The sequence below is a fragment of the Prionailurus viverrinus genome, chromosome D3, assembly GCF_022837055.1.
Source record: "Prionailurus viverrinus isolate Anna chromosome D3, UM_Priviv_1.0, whole genome shotgun sequence".
NCBI classification, from domain to species: Eukaryota; Metazoa; Chordata; class Mammalia; order Carnivora; family Felidae; genus Prionailurus; species Prionailurus viverrinus.
The window spans coordinates 81,493,241-81,511,312 of record NC_062572.1 but is presented as its reverse complement, the minus strand read 5'-3'; the positions used below and the strand labels follow the sequence as shown (position 1 = coordinate 81,511,312).

The 18,072-nt window shown below is 34.4% G+C and overlaps 1 protein-coding gene across 7 annotated transcripts in view; it reads right to left on the bottom strand.

Annotated features, from left to right (window-relative positions):
* Positions 1 to 18,072, bottom strand: part of RELCH (RAB11 binding and LisH domain, coiled-coil and HEAT repeat containing) — a 116,978-nt gene that overhangs the window by 24,245 nt on the left and 74,661 nt on the right. For 2 of the 7 annotated variants that reach the window (XM_047827166.1, XM_047827163.1), the window contains exons 19-25: positions 16,340 to 16,388; positions 13,549 to 13,628; positions 9,967 to 10,073; positions 8,913 to 9,012; positions 4,025 to 4,107; positions 3,181 to 3,244; positions 1,632 to 1,770 (exon numbers count right to left, since the gene is read on the bottom strand). In XM_047827166.1, the coding sequence (XP_047683122.1) occupies positions 1,632 to 1,770; positions 3,181 to 3,244; positions 4,025 to 4,107; positions 8,913 to 9,012; positions 9,967 to 10,073; positions 13,549 to 13,628; positions 16,340 to 16,388 (622 nt within the window). The other 5 variants (XM_047827164.1, XM_047827165.1, XR_007145714.1 and 2 more) reach the window with 5 other exon arrangements.

The window sequence follows — 18,072 nt, the reverse complement described above, 5'->3', positions numbered from 1 at the left end:
ACCAATGGCCCCTGAAATAAAATCAAGACCCAAAGGTCCCGTGATAATTAAGAGTTGGGAAAGAAAAAGGCCACTGGGTCAACCAGTGTCCTCTATTCTCTAAAAAACAGAATGACAAATATCCAAAATGCCACTCCAAGGAAGATATTACAACCCAACAGTTCTCTGTCCTTCCTCTAAACTCCTAAAAGCAATTGTCCATAAATACAGATAGATAACAGTATGACATCCTTGTCAATATGGGTTCTACTTTACCATTAGCCTTATTAATACAGGACATTAAATTCCTCAGGATAAAGTTTTAAAGTAAACTTTATTACACCTATTTTATTATAGGTTTATTACACCTATTCAAACAGTGGAAACGTCTATCCTCAATCTTTTCCCAAGCCAACCTTTGTTATTTTGGGACCATTATGAAAAGAAAATGTCTTTCTTCTCTGTGATGCATAAACCTTTCCTTTGAACACACATGAAAAGGTTAGATCCTGTTCTAGAGAGTTATTAACTCGATAACATGGCACACACCAAAGACTCATTGCCTATTTAGCCAATTCCTTGATCCAAGAACCAGGACTTAATCTCTCCACTTCAGAGCAATGACATCCTCAACAAAGCCGGTCAAAGTACCAACAGAGTTTTTACTAGGCTCACCTGTAAATTTGATATTACCGTATGTGGAACTATCCCTATTGCTAACTAAAATACCAACACTTTCCTGTTAACTAATTGTGAAATATTGCTCTTTTCTCCTCATGTTATCAACATTATTACCCATTAAAAAATAATCTCGTGATTGCGTTTCTGTAGTTCAGTAAGGGTCATGCCCTCCACAGACCTTTTGGACACTGCTGTCCAAATCCTAACAACGTTTTTTGTATATTAAAAATATCATGCTGGATATGCAACAACTAGACCATGGGAAAATCCAATTTTGTACTAGAAACCAAAATGACTCAAGAAGCCAAACTTGGGGTCCTCTCTAGAGCATGTCAAATTGCTGAAAATTAAAGGACTAAAGTACAGCAGGGATAACTGACAAGCTTTTGGAGTAATAATTACTGGATGATTTGATGCCACTAAAGGAAATTACTGTCATAAAGGCTGAGGCCCACAGTAAAAGAGGTATTATAGAAACTAGAGAAAATGCTTTAGCAGATAATCATACAGATCATTTAGTAGATCAAAAAGCTATGCAATAAAACAAAATCATTTATCATAGCTGAATGGCATAGTAAGTGCAAGAAAAGCACATTTTTCATAAGAACATGTCTAGAAACACATAAAAATTTCCTTAAAAATGAGAGTTAAATAATAAGCTCTGAATATAACTCAGCACAGTATTTTGAAATTCAGTTATTTAAAAATGTTTTAAAAATGACTTCAAAGTGTTTATGAGGTACTTTTCATATGTGTTACAACAATCGGTGTATCGTATAAAACCCATCCATTAATAAATAGTATTACTGATCAGTTCACAATAATCAGCTTGGTTCACTTTTACCTTTCAGTATACAGAAGATAAAGTGTACGAGAGTTTTAATATAGGACAAATCCTGAGAGGAGCTTCTGGTTTTGATCTTACGTTACAAGTCAGGAAAAAAAAAAAAGGGTAAAAAAATGCAACTTACACTCATCTCGGAACCTTGGTTCTGCATTAGGCCCAACTCTACCAAATGTTTTTATGATCTCTGTATGCAAAGAATACTGGTCTTGGTACTGAGGATCTTCCAGAAAAGAAGCCAACTGCATTTTCACTCTTTCCAGCAACTTAAAATTAGATATTTTACAGTTATTTCAAAGAATTTTAAAAACTGAGTAGAGTTGTTAAAGAGAAAGATACATATTAAACATGGCTTTCAGCATGGGTTCAAATGATTTATATCAACATGACAGTAGAAGCCTGGAATTAAACAACAGATTTTTATTTATGCTTGCTAATTCTTCTTTCTTTATTTTTTGAAAATACAAACATTCCCTTAAAAACTACAGAAACAAAAGACCCCCACAGTATTTAGAGAAAAACAATATTTATAGTGATTTTGTACCTAAATTTTAATTCTCAAAACCAATCACAGTAAGTTACCCAATTATTCACCTTCTGAAAGCAATGAGTCATTAATGACTTATATCTTACTCACATTTCCCTAAAAGACATTTTTATTTTAGGATTTAAGAATATGTTGAAATTCTGCCAAGACTGCAAGCTTTGCAGAATGATATTTTTTAATGTTGCTTCACCAGTGAAATACATAAGGGAAAAATGGAAAACTTCCCCCCTCCCACCCCATAAGTAACAAAGTTGTTTAATTTTTATTATTAGAAAATCTGTATGACAAAGGAATTTCATAAAATAGTGTTTCTTTTTTGGGGGGTAAAATGTGTATTTCCATTTCAGTGGCTATGTAATATATTAATATGTCCACAGATGACTTATCTTCTAATCTGTAGGGGTTCTCGTTTGTATAAAAACATGTCCAATTTGATAACAAAGAACGAAATTCTGATACTAATTTTGAGAAGTGTCTTAGAGTTAATGTTGCAGATAGAACCTAACACCCGTGAAACTAAATCACAAGTTTCTAAATCAAAATACACTTTCAGAAAGACCTTGATGATCTCCTGCAGTGGACATGACAGAGGGTGGTCACAGTGATATGCACTACAACAAGAGGATACCAGCCCACTAGACTTGCACATCACTGATCACAGTTACGAGAACAGAGGTGCCCTCTAGCCTCCATTTGTAAAACTGAGATAGGTTTGTGGTCCTAAAGCTATCAGTCAAATTGCCTTCAAACCTGTGCAAACTGGCAATCAGGAATTTACGTAAGACTATCCAGAAGTCTATTGGATAATGGAAGGCTTTGGAACTAGATCTGGTTTGAAGGATTACCCAAGACTGCAATACTCAGCTAGGCTTAAAAGAGAACATCTAGGAGTTGGCTTGTACTTAATTCTCTAATTGAGAAGATAGACTAGAGATTTCCTTAGGATATGAAAATACACTTTGGATAAGGCTATCATGTTTTCAAATCCCGAGATATTCCTCTGGCCCACAACCAACTAAGAGATATAAAAAAAGTTATAATACTCCCTTCCCCCTACCACTGGGTGCATGGATGGTAATGTATCATCACCTCAACAGTACATAGATAATAAATTTCAATCATTTCCTACCTCTCTTTGAATAACCGTTTCCATAATAGTGCCAAAGGCCGGAATTGTGGCAATCCGGACAGAGCTGTTAGAATTAAAAAAAGAAAGAAACTGAAACTTTCTTTGAGATGAAAAGCTGATTATTAAAATGTGTATCACAGTTAAGTATAAGGTAAATATACTGTATTAGTCTCTAGCAATGACAAATTAAATTAAAAAAAAGCAGACCAAGAAGAATGCTCAAAAAGACAGACAGGATAACTTAAGGTCGCAGTCTGTGGAACTCACAATTCAGGATCACTGGACAAGGTAACAAGGGCCGGAGCAACCCGCTTGTCAACTAACGCTTCACTCATGCCTCGAAGAGTCAGCTGTAAACCAGTCAACATGCAATAAAAAATGGTTTGGTAAACTGGAATGAGAACTGGGTTAGCTGTGACTGAGGATGGGCAGGCAGACTCATTGGTCTTTCTTGGTTTAGTCACCCACACGAGACATTAAAATGTTAAGCCTTTGGTTCATGCCACTATACTTACTGGTAACAACATGTTAGTGAGATTAGCAGAGCATCCTTTCTCGGCTTGGAAGAAATAGTCCATCAGCATATTTTAAGTTTAGCAAATGTTTACTGAGAATACTATTAATGTATTCTTTTCGATACATGGCCTCCAAATGTGAAGGTTGACTTAAAAAAAAAAAGATACATGAACAGTATAATAAAGTTTAAAATCAAGTGAACATAATCCAATATTATTATTTTGAAGAGATAAATCTATTCTTTAATGAATTGAAAAGCTGATGGTTATTTCTTGATAGGCACATTTTGAAAGGAATGCTGAATGTAAAAGGCAGGGATGACACTTACATTTCAGGGTCACTGGAGAGAGTAATGAGAGCAGGAACAACCCTCTGAGCTACCAGAGTTTCATTCACCCCCTTCACCAACAGCTGATTGGTCAGCGCAGGGGGTATTCACAGGTGATGCATGGAAAGAGCAAACACAGTGCCATGGGAAGAAGAAAGGAACGACCAAGAGAAAGAGAGAAAACACAAAAGCAAAACCAAAATTAGAAGCTAAGCAAATATTGCTACTAGAGTGCTTTAATAAAGGGAGAGAATGCTTGGGAGGAAAACAAAGCTTAAATAGCTTAGCAGTCCACAAAAACAGAGTGTATCACCAATTCAATGGCAGTTTGTACTTTTGGTCAAAGTCTCCATGCAATTTCCATGTTCGATTAAAATGCAATTTAAAAGAAAGCCTTTCTTTGTCTCTTTCTTTCTTTCTTTCTTTCTTTCTTTCTTTCTTTCTGGATAAAAAGAAGATATATACTGGATTCTATGGTTAAAATTCTTGAAGAAAATCTGGTGTCGTTTTATTATGACCAACAAGGTACAAACTGGACTGTTTTTAAACCAAACTCAAATGGCTAGCAGCCACCACTAAACTGCTTCTGATTGTTCTACGGCAAGTCAACTTAAAAATCACAGGGAAACTCCCAACCTTTTACATCACATAGCTTTCTCTTTTGAGGTAAAAGACACATAATGCAGCCCGAGTGGAAAGTAGTACATGTGGGAATTAGATCTGGGTTCAGACTCCAGCTCTCCACTTATCAGCCATGTGGCCTTAGATGCATTACATCATCTTCCTGAAACTCAGTTTTCTCATCTGAAAATGGTAACACTGTTATCTACCTTAAAGGATCATTGTGCTACTAACTGTACAAAATATGCCTAAATATTGTGTCTGCAAAGATTAGGCATTCAAGAAATGTGAGTTTAATTATGAGTACTACAAGCATGTAAGATTTATGATATATTTGAAAAAAGAAATTATTAAAAAACTGTTTTGACTGCTCCAAGTAGTTAGCATTTACAGTTTGTTGTTTTACATTTCTCTAAAAGCTCAAATGAATAAGAAAATAAACATGATAAGCACATTTAGACCTATTTCTATAACCTAATGGTAAAATAATTCATTTAGCAACCAACCCTAAATCTAGAACAGGAGGACAATATTTTGGAGCGTTATACATTTTGTTTTTAAAAGGGCCACATCCTAGGGTGCCCGGTGGCTCAGTCAGTTAAGCGTTGACTCCTGAGTTTGGCTTGGTTGGGGAGGTTGACAACCGTGTAGGGATCCATGTGATGATAGCGTGGAGCCTGCTAGAGATTCTGGCTCTCCTCTCTCTCTGCCCCTCCTCCTGCTCATGCATGTTCTCTCTCTCAAACACACATTAAACAAGATTATAAAAAAAAATAAAAGGGCAGCATCCTAATCCTACATTCTCAATGTCAGAATTTGAAAACAAATTACTTCTAAATGCTTGTCAATCTGGTCACCTTGCAGTGGAACTAGGCCTCGTGGAAGACGGAGGGGGCTGTGGAATTTTTGTAACAAAAACCCAACACTGTGTGCCTGTTAACACATTCTTCCCACACGCCGTATCAGAGACAGCAGAGCTCACTTTATGTGAAGATTCCTAACTTGACAATAATCTGTTACCATTCAACAACTGATTCCCTTTAAAATCTACTTCAATATTCTGAACTAAGTTTTATAAAAATACATGGATAATTAGGCTGGAATAAAATGACACAAGAACTTTTGCTACTACCTTAAACATTCCAGAGGTCAGGCAGAAAGAAATAGGGGAGAGAAGTTCAAATACTGTTAAATAAAACTTTCTTCTCTGTACCTTTTTGTAAATAAAATAGCTTAGATCTGTATCAGTAAAGTGTATCTTAAAATGTCTGCTACCTTGTGCCAGCCAAAAAGCATTAAAAAAAAAAAAAAAAGAGGTCTAATCTAGGGGACGAGTTAAATTTTCATTGCTCTGCAGTTTGAAGTGTAATTTCTTTATTAAGCTAGAAAATCAAAAAGTAAAATTTAAGAGTTATCAATTGTTATGCGCTTTATGTTCAATGTATCATTTGATCTTTAAACCTGATGAGCTAAATACAATTATTATCAATGTTTTAACAGATGAAGAAGAAACTGAGCCTTGAAGAACAAGTTAAGTAACTTGTCCAGGGTTTTAGAGGCAATAAAAAGCCAAATTAGCAAATGGACTCGTCACATCTGTCTCACAAACCCAGGCCTTCTTTGAGTTGGCCTACTGTTATAGGCTTAGCTTCCTTATGACTGACAGGAGAAATCATTAGGTGAAGTTCTTTTCTGCATCTTTTGGGAAATCCATTATGTCACATGATAAAGTTTCCCTATAAATCAATTTCAATAATAACCTGTCACTTCCAAAAGTAATACATTGGCCTATTATTTAACAATGAAAATAATAAAATTGGGTTTGCCCTTTTTGTCCTGCTGTCTGAAAACTTAGAGCTACATTTAGTGTTCAGTTTCACTAAGTATCTCATGTTATGTTCCTGGTAGATCCATTTCTTGCTTTCTTCCCAATAGTTTCCAGTCTCACATAAAAAATTTTCTTTTATTATAAATGTCCTGCTTTTTTTTTTTTTTTTTTTTTTTTTTTAATTTTTATTTTTGAGAGAGGGTGTGAATACGGGAGGGGAGGAGAGACAGAAAGACAGAGGATCCAAAGCAGGCTCTGCATGGACAGCAGCGAGCCTGATGCAGGGATTGAACTCATGAACTGTGAGATCAGGCCCTGAGCCAAAGTTGGACACTCAACTGAATGAGCCACCCAAGTGCCCCTAAATGTCCTGCTTTTTATGTTTTTATTTTGAATTAACTCATTGCGGGCGAGGGGAAGCAGGCACAACTGTAAATTATAATGTATTAGTATAAAAAAATCTTTTGAAATATACTTATTTTTTTAATACAATTTTGCTCACTATAAGAGTCACTGACAACAAAAGTAACTTTAATTTTTTCTACTGATGATTTTACTGGCATGATCACTGAAAAAAATTTTTATCACAAATGAGTTGGAAAAAATATTGAAATAATTCTCTCAATTGGACTCAAGTTCATAATCAACCTGAGAGAACGCTGAAAACTGCCGAAGCATAGGTATAGTTTCCAAACCAGCACTGATTGCAAACATAGAAACCAAAACCAGACAAAAGCCACATATAAGAAATAAGGCAGAAAGAACCCAAAAACAAATAAAAAGAGGATGTTTCATTTTCTTTAAATTATTTTCATTTATATGGTATGCTTACCAGTGAATACATAATTTGAGAAACAAATGGTTTAAGAGAAAGAAGTAGCTTTTAGCGTCTTAGAATAAAATCCTATAATGACAGTGTATTAAAGACATAGTTCTTTATATAAAAGGATGCACTTTTCTTTCACGGATGACTCTTTTCAGCATACTGAATAATCAAAAATTATTTATACTCACAGGAACTTATTACTACAGATCAATCTGAATTTTAAATTTGGCATTCACCTTGACAAAGAACACTTGATTATAGTTTTTTAAATCAAATATGTACAATAACTGAGGCAGTAACATGGACAGAGGATATTCAACTTCCTGGTAAGACTGGAATTTTCTTTAGATTTCACACATCGATTTTATATATTTAAAAGTTTTAGAAGGTACGTATTTTAAACATACCAGTGCTCTATTCTTCAAATGGCAATTTATCTTAAATTGTGGAAAAACTCTGAAATTCAGGAAGAATTGAATTATCCAATTCTTTTTATGGAAATAAACGCTTTCAGATATTTTAAGAATCACATGCATATTAGGGATAATTTTAGCCTGGATACATATACATTCTTTAAACTATTATATTACTCTGTGAAATAACAGCATGACAAGGAAAAAAAAAATGATAATGATACCTAACATTTATTAAGTTCCTATGTGCCAGATGCTGTTTTAAGGGCTTTACTAGTATTAATTCATTTCATATTAACAAAAATCCTTTGAGATGGATAATTATTATCATTTTCATTTTGTAGATGAGGAAACTGAGGCACAGAGAAGTTTGAACTTGCCATTAAGTGGCAGAGACAGACACTGAACCCAGGCAGTTAGGCTCTATGGCAAGACTCAAGAGCAGAAAGAACACTCTAAATTAATTTTTGTCTTCAAATACAAGTTCTAGAAATATAAACCAATGAATGGATGAATGAATAAATAAATAAAGTAGGCTATGGCATAATTTCCTCTATGATGGATATTCTGAATTTCAAAAGATAGGCATTTCAATTTTCATACTTAATTTGGGTAGGTGGCAACTTTAAGAAAATCCAGTTGAATTATATGAACAGTCTCTTCTCTCCTAATAAGTCTATGGACAGTTAATGTATAGGGATGTTATTCCAGACATGATTTGTGAGGAAATAATCAAGTAGAGTAATCAACAAAGTAAGTATCCCCGTATTTGCAATAATTGATTTTTTAAAGTTATTCATGAATCCAACTATATTTTATAACTTTAAATATATCTTATATTGTTTTAGTTTATTTTAGTAGCCATTTTATCTCAATAAATAGAAAAGTATAGTCAGGAAAGATTTATATAAGATGGAAATTAAAATAAGATTTAAAAGAAAATTTAAGAAGTAGAACTGAGAATAACATCCAAGGGACCAATAACATCCAATTAACCAATATTTAAACATTCTTAAATATATCAAAGCTAAATTTCTGCCCCATCACACAGTACACAACTAGATACTATTCAATGCCATAAAATATACATCAACATAACATAGTATGCAAAGCCCTTAATAAAAAAAAAAAACATTCCCTTCTCCATCTTCCAAAGGAAATCATTATAATTAGAAATGAGAGAAGCATTTGTTTACATACCTCAAACATTCTAGCAGCGGTACATCTCACAAGTGCCGAAGTATGGACAACACCATACCATAAAACAGTTAATAATAACTCGTGGTAGGCTGGATTTGCACTGAAAGAAAAAACTCAGTGTTAAAAGTGAGGGCCACAGTGTCTTACTGGTGTATTGAAAAATACTACATTTGTAGGTAATATTAATGATAAAAATATTGGCAAAAAATATGAAATTACTCTGTATGGTTTAACAGGTTACATCCAAGACTCTTTAAAAAAGGAAGTCACCTTACAAAGCTACAAACTTTTAGCATATTCAGGAGTTATACTTTTAGGTTCTGTAAACATTTACAATTCTGATAGAAATCTCAACTCTTTAATAGCATACAAGTTAAAATTATAAAAAATAAAAGAAAATTTACCCAGGAGGAAAAAAAGAAAGAGCACTGGACTGAGTCAGATGGGTAAGTTACAACCTCTGTGGGTCTTAATTTCTATATGTATAAAAATTGGGGAAGCAATACTTGTCCTATTTATGTCATATGTTTATTGTGGGATCAAATCAGATCAACTCAAATCACTGACATGGAAGGAGAAGTTGGCTGTGAGGCCTATTCAAATGCAAGACTGTATTGTTACCAAGTGCCCAAGCCTGTTTGCAATAAAGACAGAGATAAAATGACATTAACAGCTAGATGATGTGATTATGAGCAGGATCAGGCAATGGGATGGAAAAAGGAGCTAGTGAACTTTCACTTGGAGCTCCTTTTTCAGTTTTGGGAAACTAAATTTTCTTCAAATCTGAACTTTATTTCTCCAGCTGCTTCAAAGAAAACATATGTCTATACTCTTTCCCCTACTCTTTTATTACAATGTATTGATTACAAAATATTGAGAATGTACAAATAAGCAAAACCAAAAACCAAACACCTTTAAAAGGACAAAAACTAGGCCTCAAAACCAAAAGATTTGGTGTGGATGCCAATATTTTTTGACTCAAACTATGTATCTTATAAATACAATTTAAAAACTTTACATGAATTAAAAAACAAACATAAGCTAAGACTTTTACCCCAGTTCCACAAAAGAAGCCTTCAAGCTATCAAGAGGAGCATGCGATAATGAAAGCAGGGTCATTACATCTTCTAAGAATCCCACTAACAGTTTTCGGTCTTCTTCCTACAGAGGATAAAGACTGATAATGAATTTCCAAGCAATCAAGTAGAACTAAAATACTAATTTCGTATCTATAATTATAAAGTTTTATCAAATATGGGGAAATATCCAGTCTCAGAAGCATTTTAACTAAAAATATGTATTAAGCCTATCTATCTATGATCACAATGGTAAAAGGACAAAGACTATCTTGATTCATAGATCCTCAGACCTGTGCTGTTCATTATGGTAGCCACTCACCACATGCAGTTATGTAAATTTAAATTAAAAATAAAGTACAATAAAAGATTCAGTTCTTTAGTAGCACTAGTTACAATTCAAGTGCTTAATGGCCACGGGTGGCTAGTGGCTTCCTCATTGGACAGTTCAGATACAGATATGTCTGCTGTTGTGGGAAGTTTTATTAGACAGTTCTGCTTTAGAAAATAAAAAGGTATATTCTTTTATTAAAATTTATTTTTACAAATTTTAGTTCCCACTAATTCTGGCACTAAGCACTTAAATACAAACTAGTAAAAGCTATCCCCCTAACAGAAAATTGTTTCCAAGAAATTATTCTTGCAATTTCTTAGTGGTAAGAGGCTACATGCTTGTTGAAATACAGAGTACTGTGTTCTTTTTCTTTCTTTTCCTGTATCTTTCTTAAATTTTTATTTTTTATTTTTTAATATCATTTATTGTCAAGTTAGCTAACATACATTGTATACAGTGTGCTCTTGGTTTCAGGGATAGATTCCTGTGATTCATCACTTACATACAGCACCCAGTGCTCATCCGAACAAGTGCCCTCCTCAATGCCCATCACCCATTTCCCCCGCTCCCCTGCGTCCCCATCAACCCTGTTTGTTCTTTGTATTTATGAGTCTCTTATGGGTTTGCCTCCCTGTCTGTTTGCAGTCATATCCTTGATTAAAAAATAATCTATATTTTCAAACTTTCTTTAACAAACCATCATTTTCATAATCAGAAAATAATCAGTATTTTCTTTTTTCTTATATTGTACTTTATTAAGAAATATATTGTAAAAAATAAGTGTGCTAAATTAGGAAGGTTAAAAAATCACTTTGTATGTTAAATTAACCTGAGTCTATAAAGGAAGGGAATCTGACATTCTGTCAGGAAATAAATATATAATAAATTAGAGTTAAGTTTTCTGTCATAGGGATGTATTAGGCCAACAATAAATAGCTTCTGCATTAATATTAATAAATAGATCTATGAAGAATACTGGATTGCCACCAACCATTTTTTTTTTTCTACACAATCAGGTTCATTTAGAATGAATAAAGGATTAAAAACAATAGAATGAATAAAGGATTGACAAAAGTAATGATCAGCACGAACAATGTCAGAGCAGTTTTGGAACATGACAGTCTACTTAATGTAAAGCTTAGGACACTGACAAACCAGAATCAGAGCAATGTCGGAATAGAGACTCTACCCAATTTTAGTTGCCTACTATGTCAAAACACAAAATATACATAAAATTGGAAAACAAACTGTAAATCTGAAAAACCTGAAGTGTGAAATAAGAGCTATGAAACATACTTCCAAATGAGCATAGATTCTTCTAATCTGAAAATTTAGTACAATCCTATTCTATTTCTCATTTTTGAAATCTCAAGACAAAAAAATGTATTTGATTCAAAACAGTTTTCAACTCACAGCTTTTCAAATTAAAGAGACTGGAACATGGTATGCATAGTATTGTGTCTGGCAATATGCTAGGATTTAAATCTTCATGAGTTTAAGAACAATAGAGACAATCTATTAAAGTTACAGGACTTAAAATACCCTACACACAGGGACTGTGTGTGTATTCTTATTATGAGGCAGTCTTCGAAACCAGGGTAGAAAAGAATGGTTTAAAGGAATACTGTGTTACTTTAACAGAATTGGAGCTTCTGTTGAAAGGTATGTGATACTGTAGGACTACATTTTAAAACTGTAAGATAGCTCAATCTGTTTTGTTAGAAGAGTACAATAAATATGAATTATACTTTGAATTCAAAAGGCAAAAGAAATGTTAGGTATTAATGGGGGAAAACTCAGGAAAAAAGGCCTTCCTTTTTGATTCTTACGTTCTAAATTCTATTTATTTTTATTATTTTTTAAAAGTTATCTCTATGCCCAATGTGGGGCTCGAACTCATGACCCTGAGATCAAGAGTTACATGCTCTACCTACTGAGCCAGCCAGGTGCCCCTCACATTCTAATTTCTAATTTTTTTTTAATGTTTATTTATCTATTTATTTTGAGAGAGAGAGAGAGAGATAAAGCAGGGGAGGGGTAAAGAGGGGGGAGAGAGAGAATCCCAAGCAGGCTCTGCACTGTCAGCACAGAGCCTGATCCTGGGCTCAATCTCATGAACTGTGAGATCATGGCCTGAGCTGAGATCAAGAGTCGGACGCTTAACCGACTGAGCCAGCCAGGTGCTCCTCACATTCCAATTTCTAAAAATGCTTTATCCTGAATCCATACTTTCACCTGACTGGTGGGGCTGCCTCACACTTAAAAATGACTGATCTACGTTAATATATACCATGTTCATTTCCTTAAAACAACGGTAAGTAGAATGTGGTAGTTTGTTATACTGGTGACAACCAATGAACCACACCTCCTGGCTCATGCCTTTATTTCGTGCCCTCTTCTGGAATCTGGGCTGGGCCTGTAACTTGTTTTAACCAAGGGAAGGCAACAGAGTGATGTGCTAATTCCAAGCCTAAGCTTTCGCCTAGCAGATGCTGCTTTTGCGCTCTGAGGAGCCCTGAGCAGCCCTGAGCCACCACGTATTAAGTCTGGCTGTGCCGCCCCAGAGGCCCCAAGACAACACAGAGACTGAAGCTCAGTCACCCTAGCTGACCTCCCTTCCAACCAAAAAGGTGAATGCAACAACATGAGTGACTGACCACCAGCAAGACCACAAAAGAGAGGCCAAGTTGAGCAAAGCCCATGAGCAAATAAAAGGGTTATAATAAGCCATTATGTTTTAGGGTAATTTATTATGTAGTAACAATTAAGAAAAATAAGGTATTATTAAAAAGTATTTTGCACAAAATGGTAATAGAGTACAGTATTCTACAGCATTTTGTAGTTTGCTCCACCTAATACATGTGCTTTATCTGCTATTTAATTTATGAAAAATTAATCATGAAACACAATGAAACTTTGATAAGTAAGTGCGATCTAACACTTCTAACAAAATATCAAGAAGCACACAATCTCTAAATTTATTTGTTCAAGATTTGTTCAATGAAGACTTACTCAAATATGCTCTCCACTATAAATTACTCATTGAACAAAAGAAATATATAAATTTTGTTTTCCTTTATGGGTAACATGAACCCATAATCTAATCTAATCTAATCTATGTTGTTAATATATATTACTTTTATAATATAATATAAAGCGTAATATTACGTATCTTTCTAAACAGAAAGTGCTTTTACATTTTCTAGTAAAAGGATTTTTCTCTTACCTGAATATAACACGTAAGGACTCCTGTTGCATAAATGGGGACAGTAGCTTTAGTGAGGACCCCATTTCCTGCTGAGGAATCTAAGATCATTAAAACAATTTTAAAAATCTGCATGTATTTTAAATGTAAAGCAAAAAGTCACAATGCAAATTATATTTAAAATTCCAACTGGTTACAAGGCTTACACATGCATATTATTACTTTGGAAAAGAATTTTGATTAAAATACATATCCATGGTTGTTGTAAAAACATAGCTTAATACTTTTTATAAAGCCAGTAGCATAAACATTTTTGATAGATGTTAAGAACTCTAATAACCAAAATGAGATGCTATACTCTATTTCCATACTCAGAAATCGGAGCTTTCTTTTTTTTTTTTTTTATTTTATTTTAATATTTATTTATTTTTGACAGAGAGACAGAGCATGAGTCGGGGAGGGGCAGAGAGAGAGGGAGACAGAATCTGAAGCAGTTTCCAGGCTCTGAGCTGTCAGCACAGAGCCTGACACGGGGCTCGAATCCACAGACCGTGAGATCGTGACCTGAGCTGAAGTCAGACGCTCAACCGACGGAGCCACCCAGGCGCCCCAAGGAGCTTTCTTGAACTCTCCCAAGTGCCAGTCCGTATAAACAGGTCTTAAATTTTTATGCTTTCAATCTGTAGTATTCGGTAAAAGGGAAAGGCACTCAGCTAAAAGGTGGCATCTGGATATATATTATTTAATCTGCTTCCTGATATGAGATACTACCTAGTTTCCAGTACTAGTCTAGTTCCAAAGCCCCTCCTGCATCCTCTACAGGGATTTTCAGCCAGATGACCCTATTTTCGCTGGGAAAATGCAGGCAAAGTACAGACGCAGAAGAGGGGAAAGCATTCCAACACAGGAGAGTACCCTGTGGCTACTGTAAAATAAGATAAATTCATCTGTAGATTATTTCAAAAAAGAAATTCAGAGATGATATAACATTATTTATAGCAACAACAGCTCTGGTTTATTGTTCTTTAGGCACTATTTTAAGTGCTTTATATTTGCTTTTGTGTATCCCCAAATTTTTAAGTACTTTTTTCTATTTTTATATGGTTTGAAATTCTTTTCAGAAAATAGTACATAAACAAATTTGACTGACTGCCCTGAAAGAACTGTAGCAAAAAAGAAAGTTCCATTTTCACATCAAGTAGCACTTGAGGTTTGTTTATGCTCTCGGTAAGAGTAATTTTTTCTTTGGGGGACTACTGATATTGGTTGAGTGTGACTATGGTAGTTGAGAGTTAAATCTGAGGTTAGGAACACAGACTTAAGTTGGATTCATAGATATAGACTATACATATAGGGATTAGTAATCTCTTCCTACATGAACTACTAAACACCTAGAGCTAACTAATAATTCTAAAAGCTGTCAGTTTTTAAAATATGTAAATATTCCTCACTAATTTATCATCAGAATTAACAACTAAACAGATAATACCAACTATTAGGCATTCTAAACATTAACACTTGATAATATAAATTTTGGGAAGCATTTATCAAAAAAAAAAATCTCATCATGTTCGAACTTAGAAGAAAAAGATATATTTATTCATCTCTATTTCTGAGGACAGCCTAAGATGGGTTTTGTAGATCACTCAAATCAAATCACTAAGGTAGGACGGTGATAAGAATTACCTATATGTCCAAAACCAACCAAGTTTAAAAAAAAAAGAAAAGAAAAAAAGGAGGGCTATACGTTTTTCTTTCTAACATTTTCTACAATTTATTCGTAGAAACTAGAAAAATACACAGGAACTTAAGATCCACAAGGAAACAAGTTCTTAGGCTGATGGTGATATAACTAGACTTCTTAAGACAAATGAGTGAAAACTATCAACAGAGGGACTGGAACTGCCCATTCAAGTATGTGGGTTTTTTTTGTTTTTTGTTTTTTTTAAGTTTATTTATTTTGAGAAAGAGAGAGAGAGAGGAAACAGTGTGCATGAGTGCGAGTGGGGGAAGGGCAGAGAGAGGAAGAGAGAATCCTGAGCAGGTTCTGTGCTATCAGTGGGGCTAGATCTGACGACCTGATCAAGACCTGAGCTAAAACCAAGAGCTTAACCAACTGAGCTACCTGGGTGCCCCCTCAAGCATGTAGTTTCATTTTAAAAACATATATGCATATCTTACATTCTCTTCCACTATATTTGTTTTCATTTTAAAAGATTTAAATAACTAATTTGGAAGTAGAGATCCTTTATTCTATATTTTTCAATATTGTGAATATACCACTTCAAACCTACAAGGGTACAAGCACTCTGTTTGAGAAACTCAGCCTTAAGTCAATTTAATTGCAAGGAAGGTAGGTATTTATAAGCAAATTAATAAAGATGAATCTCACTACCAGCTCATGGGAAAGAGGTAGATGTGACACAGTTATAAAACCAAGAAATAAATTTTCCTTTTCACTTGTACTTGCTAGTTCATTTATATACAATTGGCACACAATGAATATAGTATTTTTTCCTGAGTAAAGATATCCAATTGTTTTAAAAGTAATAATAAATGGGGGTGCCAGGGTGGCTCAGTCGATTGGGCATCCGACTTCAGCTCAGGTCTTGGTGATACAGCTTGTGCGTTTGAGCCCCGCGTCGGGCTCTGTGCTGACAGCTCAGAGCCTGAAGCCTGCTTCAGATTTTGTGTCTCTGTCTCTCTCTGCCCCTCCCCTGCTCACACTCTGTCTCCCTTTCTCTCTCTCAAAAATAAATAAAAACATTAAAAAAAATTAAAGTTAAAAAAAAGTAATAACAAATGAACTTACCAATGTTTTCTTCAGACAGTCTTAAAATCTCCTGGAACTGAGGTTTGACCTAAGCAACCGAAAGAAAAGATCCAAAAAGTTTCAGTCCAATGGATCAATTAAAGATTAAATAAATAAAATGTTTACTATGGCTACTACTACTACATTCATTGATTCATCTGATTAATTGATTTATTTACTTATTTTTTTATTTTGCTTTATGGACAATTTAAGTGATCAGAAATATAACAATTCTTTTTTTAAGTTTATTTATTTTGAGAGTGCGAATGCACGTGTGAGCTGTCAGGATGGAGCCCGATGTGGGGCTCGATCTCATGAATTGTGAGAATATGACCTGGGCCGAAATCAAGAATCAGACACTAAATTGACTGAGCCCCCGATGTGCCCCAGAGATGTAACAATTCGTAAGAGGCTTAGAATAAAAGAAGAGTCAAGTTACTCCAAGCAACACCTTTAGAGAAAAAATGTTTTCAAAATCAATTCAAGTCAGTAGGTATTTTCTGAAGGGTTTTTGTTTTCCTTCACTAAATTAAAATAATTTCCAAGATGACTTTAAGGGCTTGAAATTACTACATCTTAAAACTTCATGACAGAAAGATTATTTAGGTAAATATTATTATATGATTAGAATTATTTTTTAAAACTTCGCTGTATTTAAAAGGAATGAAGAGCAAATTCCATTCATTTAGGGTATTCAATAAGTAACATATTCATCATGTAATATCCATCTGCTTAAATTTTAACTTCCTTAAAACTGAAATTTAGGGGCGCCTGGGTGGCGCAGTCGGTTAAGCGTCCGACTTCAGCCAGGTCACGATCTCGCGATCCGTGAGTTCGAGCCCCGCGTCTGGGCTCTGGGCTGATGGCTCAGAGCCTGGAGCCTGTTTCCGATTCTGTGTCTCCCTCTCTCTCTGCCCCTCCCCCGTTCATGCTCTGTCTCTCTCTGTCCCAAAAATAAATAAACGTTGGAAAAAAAAATTAAAAAAAAAAACCAAAAGACAAAAAACTGAAATTTAGTCGTCAAATATAGAATTTACCTACAATTTTTTAAGCTAGTAAATGCTAATTTCAATTTTTTATTATTAACATTATCACAGATTTCAGGTTTCAGGGCACTGAAGTCAACCACTTACTGCTAAGTATTTAAATGAACTCCTACTTACTTTTTTTTTTTTAATAATAGCTACTTCTTTTGGAGATGTCAGACAATTTTTGCCAATGTTGATAACTATAAAATCAAATTCTATTTAATAATTAGATGTTAGCAAAAATGTAAAATGATCTTGTTTCTTCTACAGTAGCATCAAGGTCTAACTTTTTGCCCTCTTAGCAGCAGGTCGGGCATAACAAACAACTTAAACGGAGGTGAAGCCCACTGTTAGAAGATTAATCTACAGCACCATACTTATGGAACAAAAAGACACTAGAGTAATTTATTCATTTCATGCATGCCAAAGCTAAGCCCAGATAACTTAATTATTATAGGTCACAAACATAATAGTATTTATTATAACTCACTTTCTGGATTTTGTCCAGTCTGCTATACCAAACTATTTTGCTTTAAATGTTTAAATACCCACAGAGTAAAGTAATAGTTAATAGTAAAGAGCTCCACAAAATTCTTACCTTTTAAACGTCTTGATTAACATTTGATTATAACAACTGTATCTTTTTATGTTTTTCTTAGCTCTCTAAAGAACTACCCCAACAATACGCTAGCAAGACAAACGGAT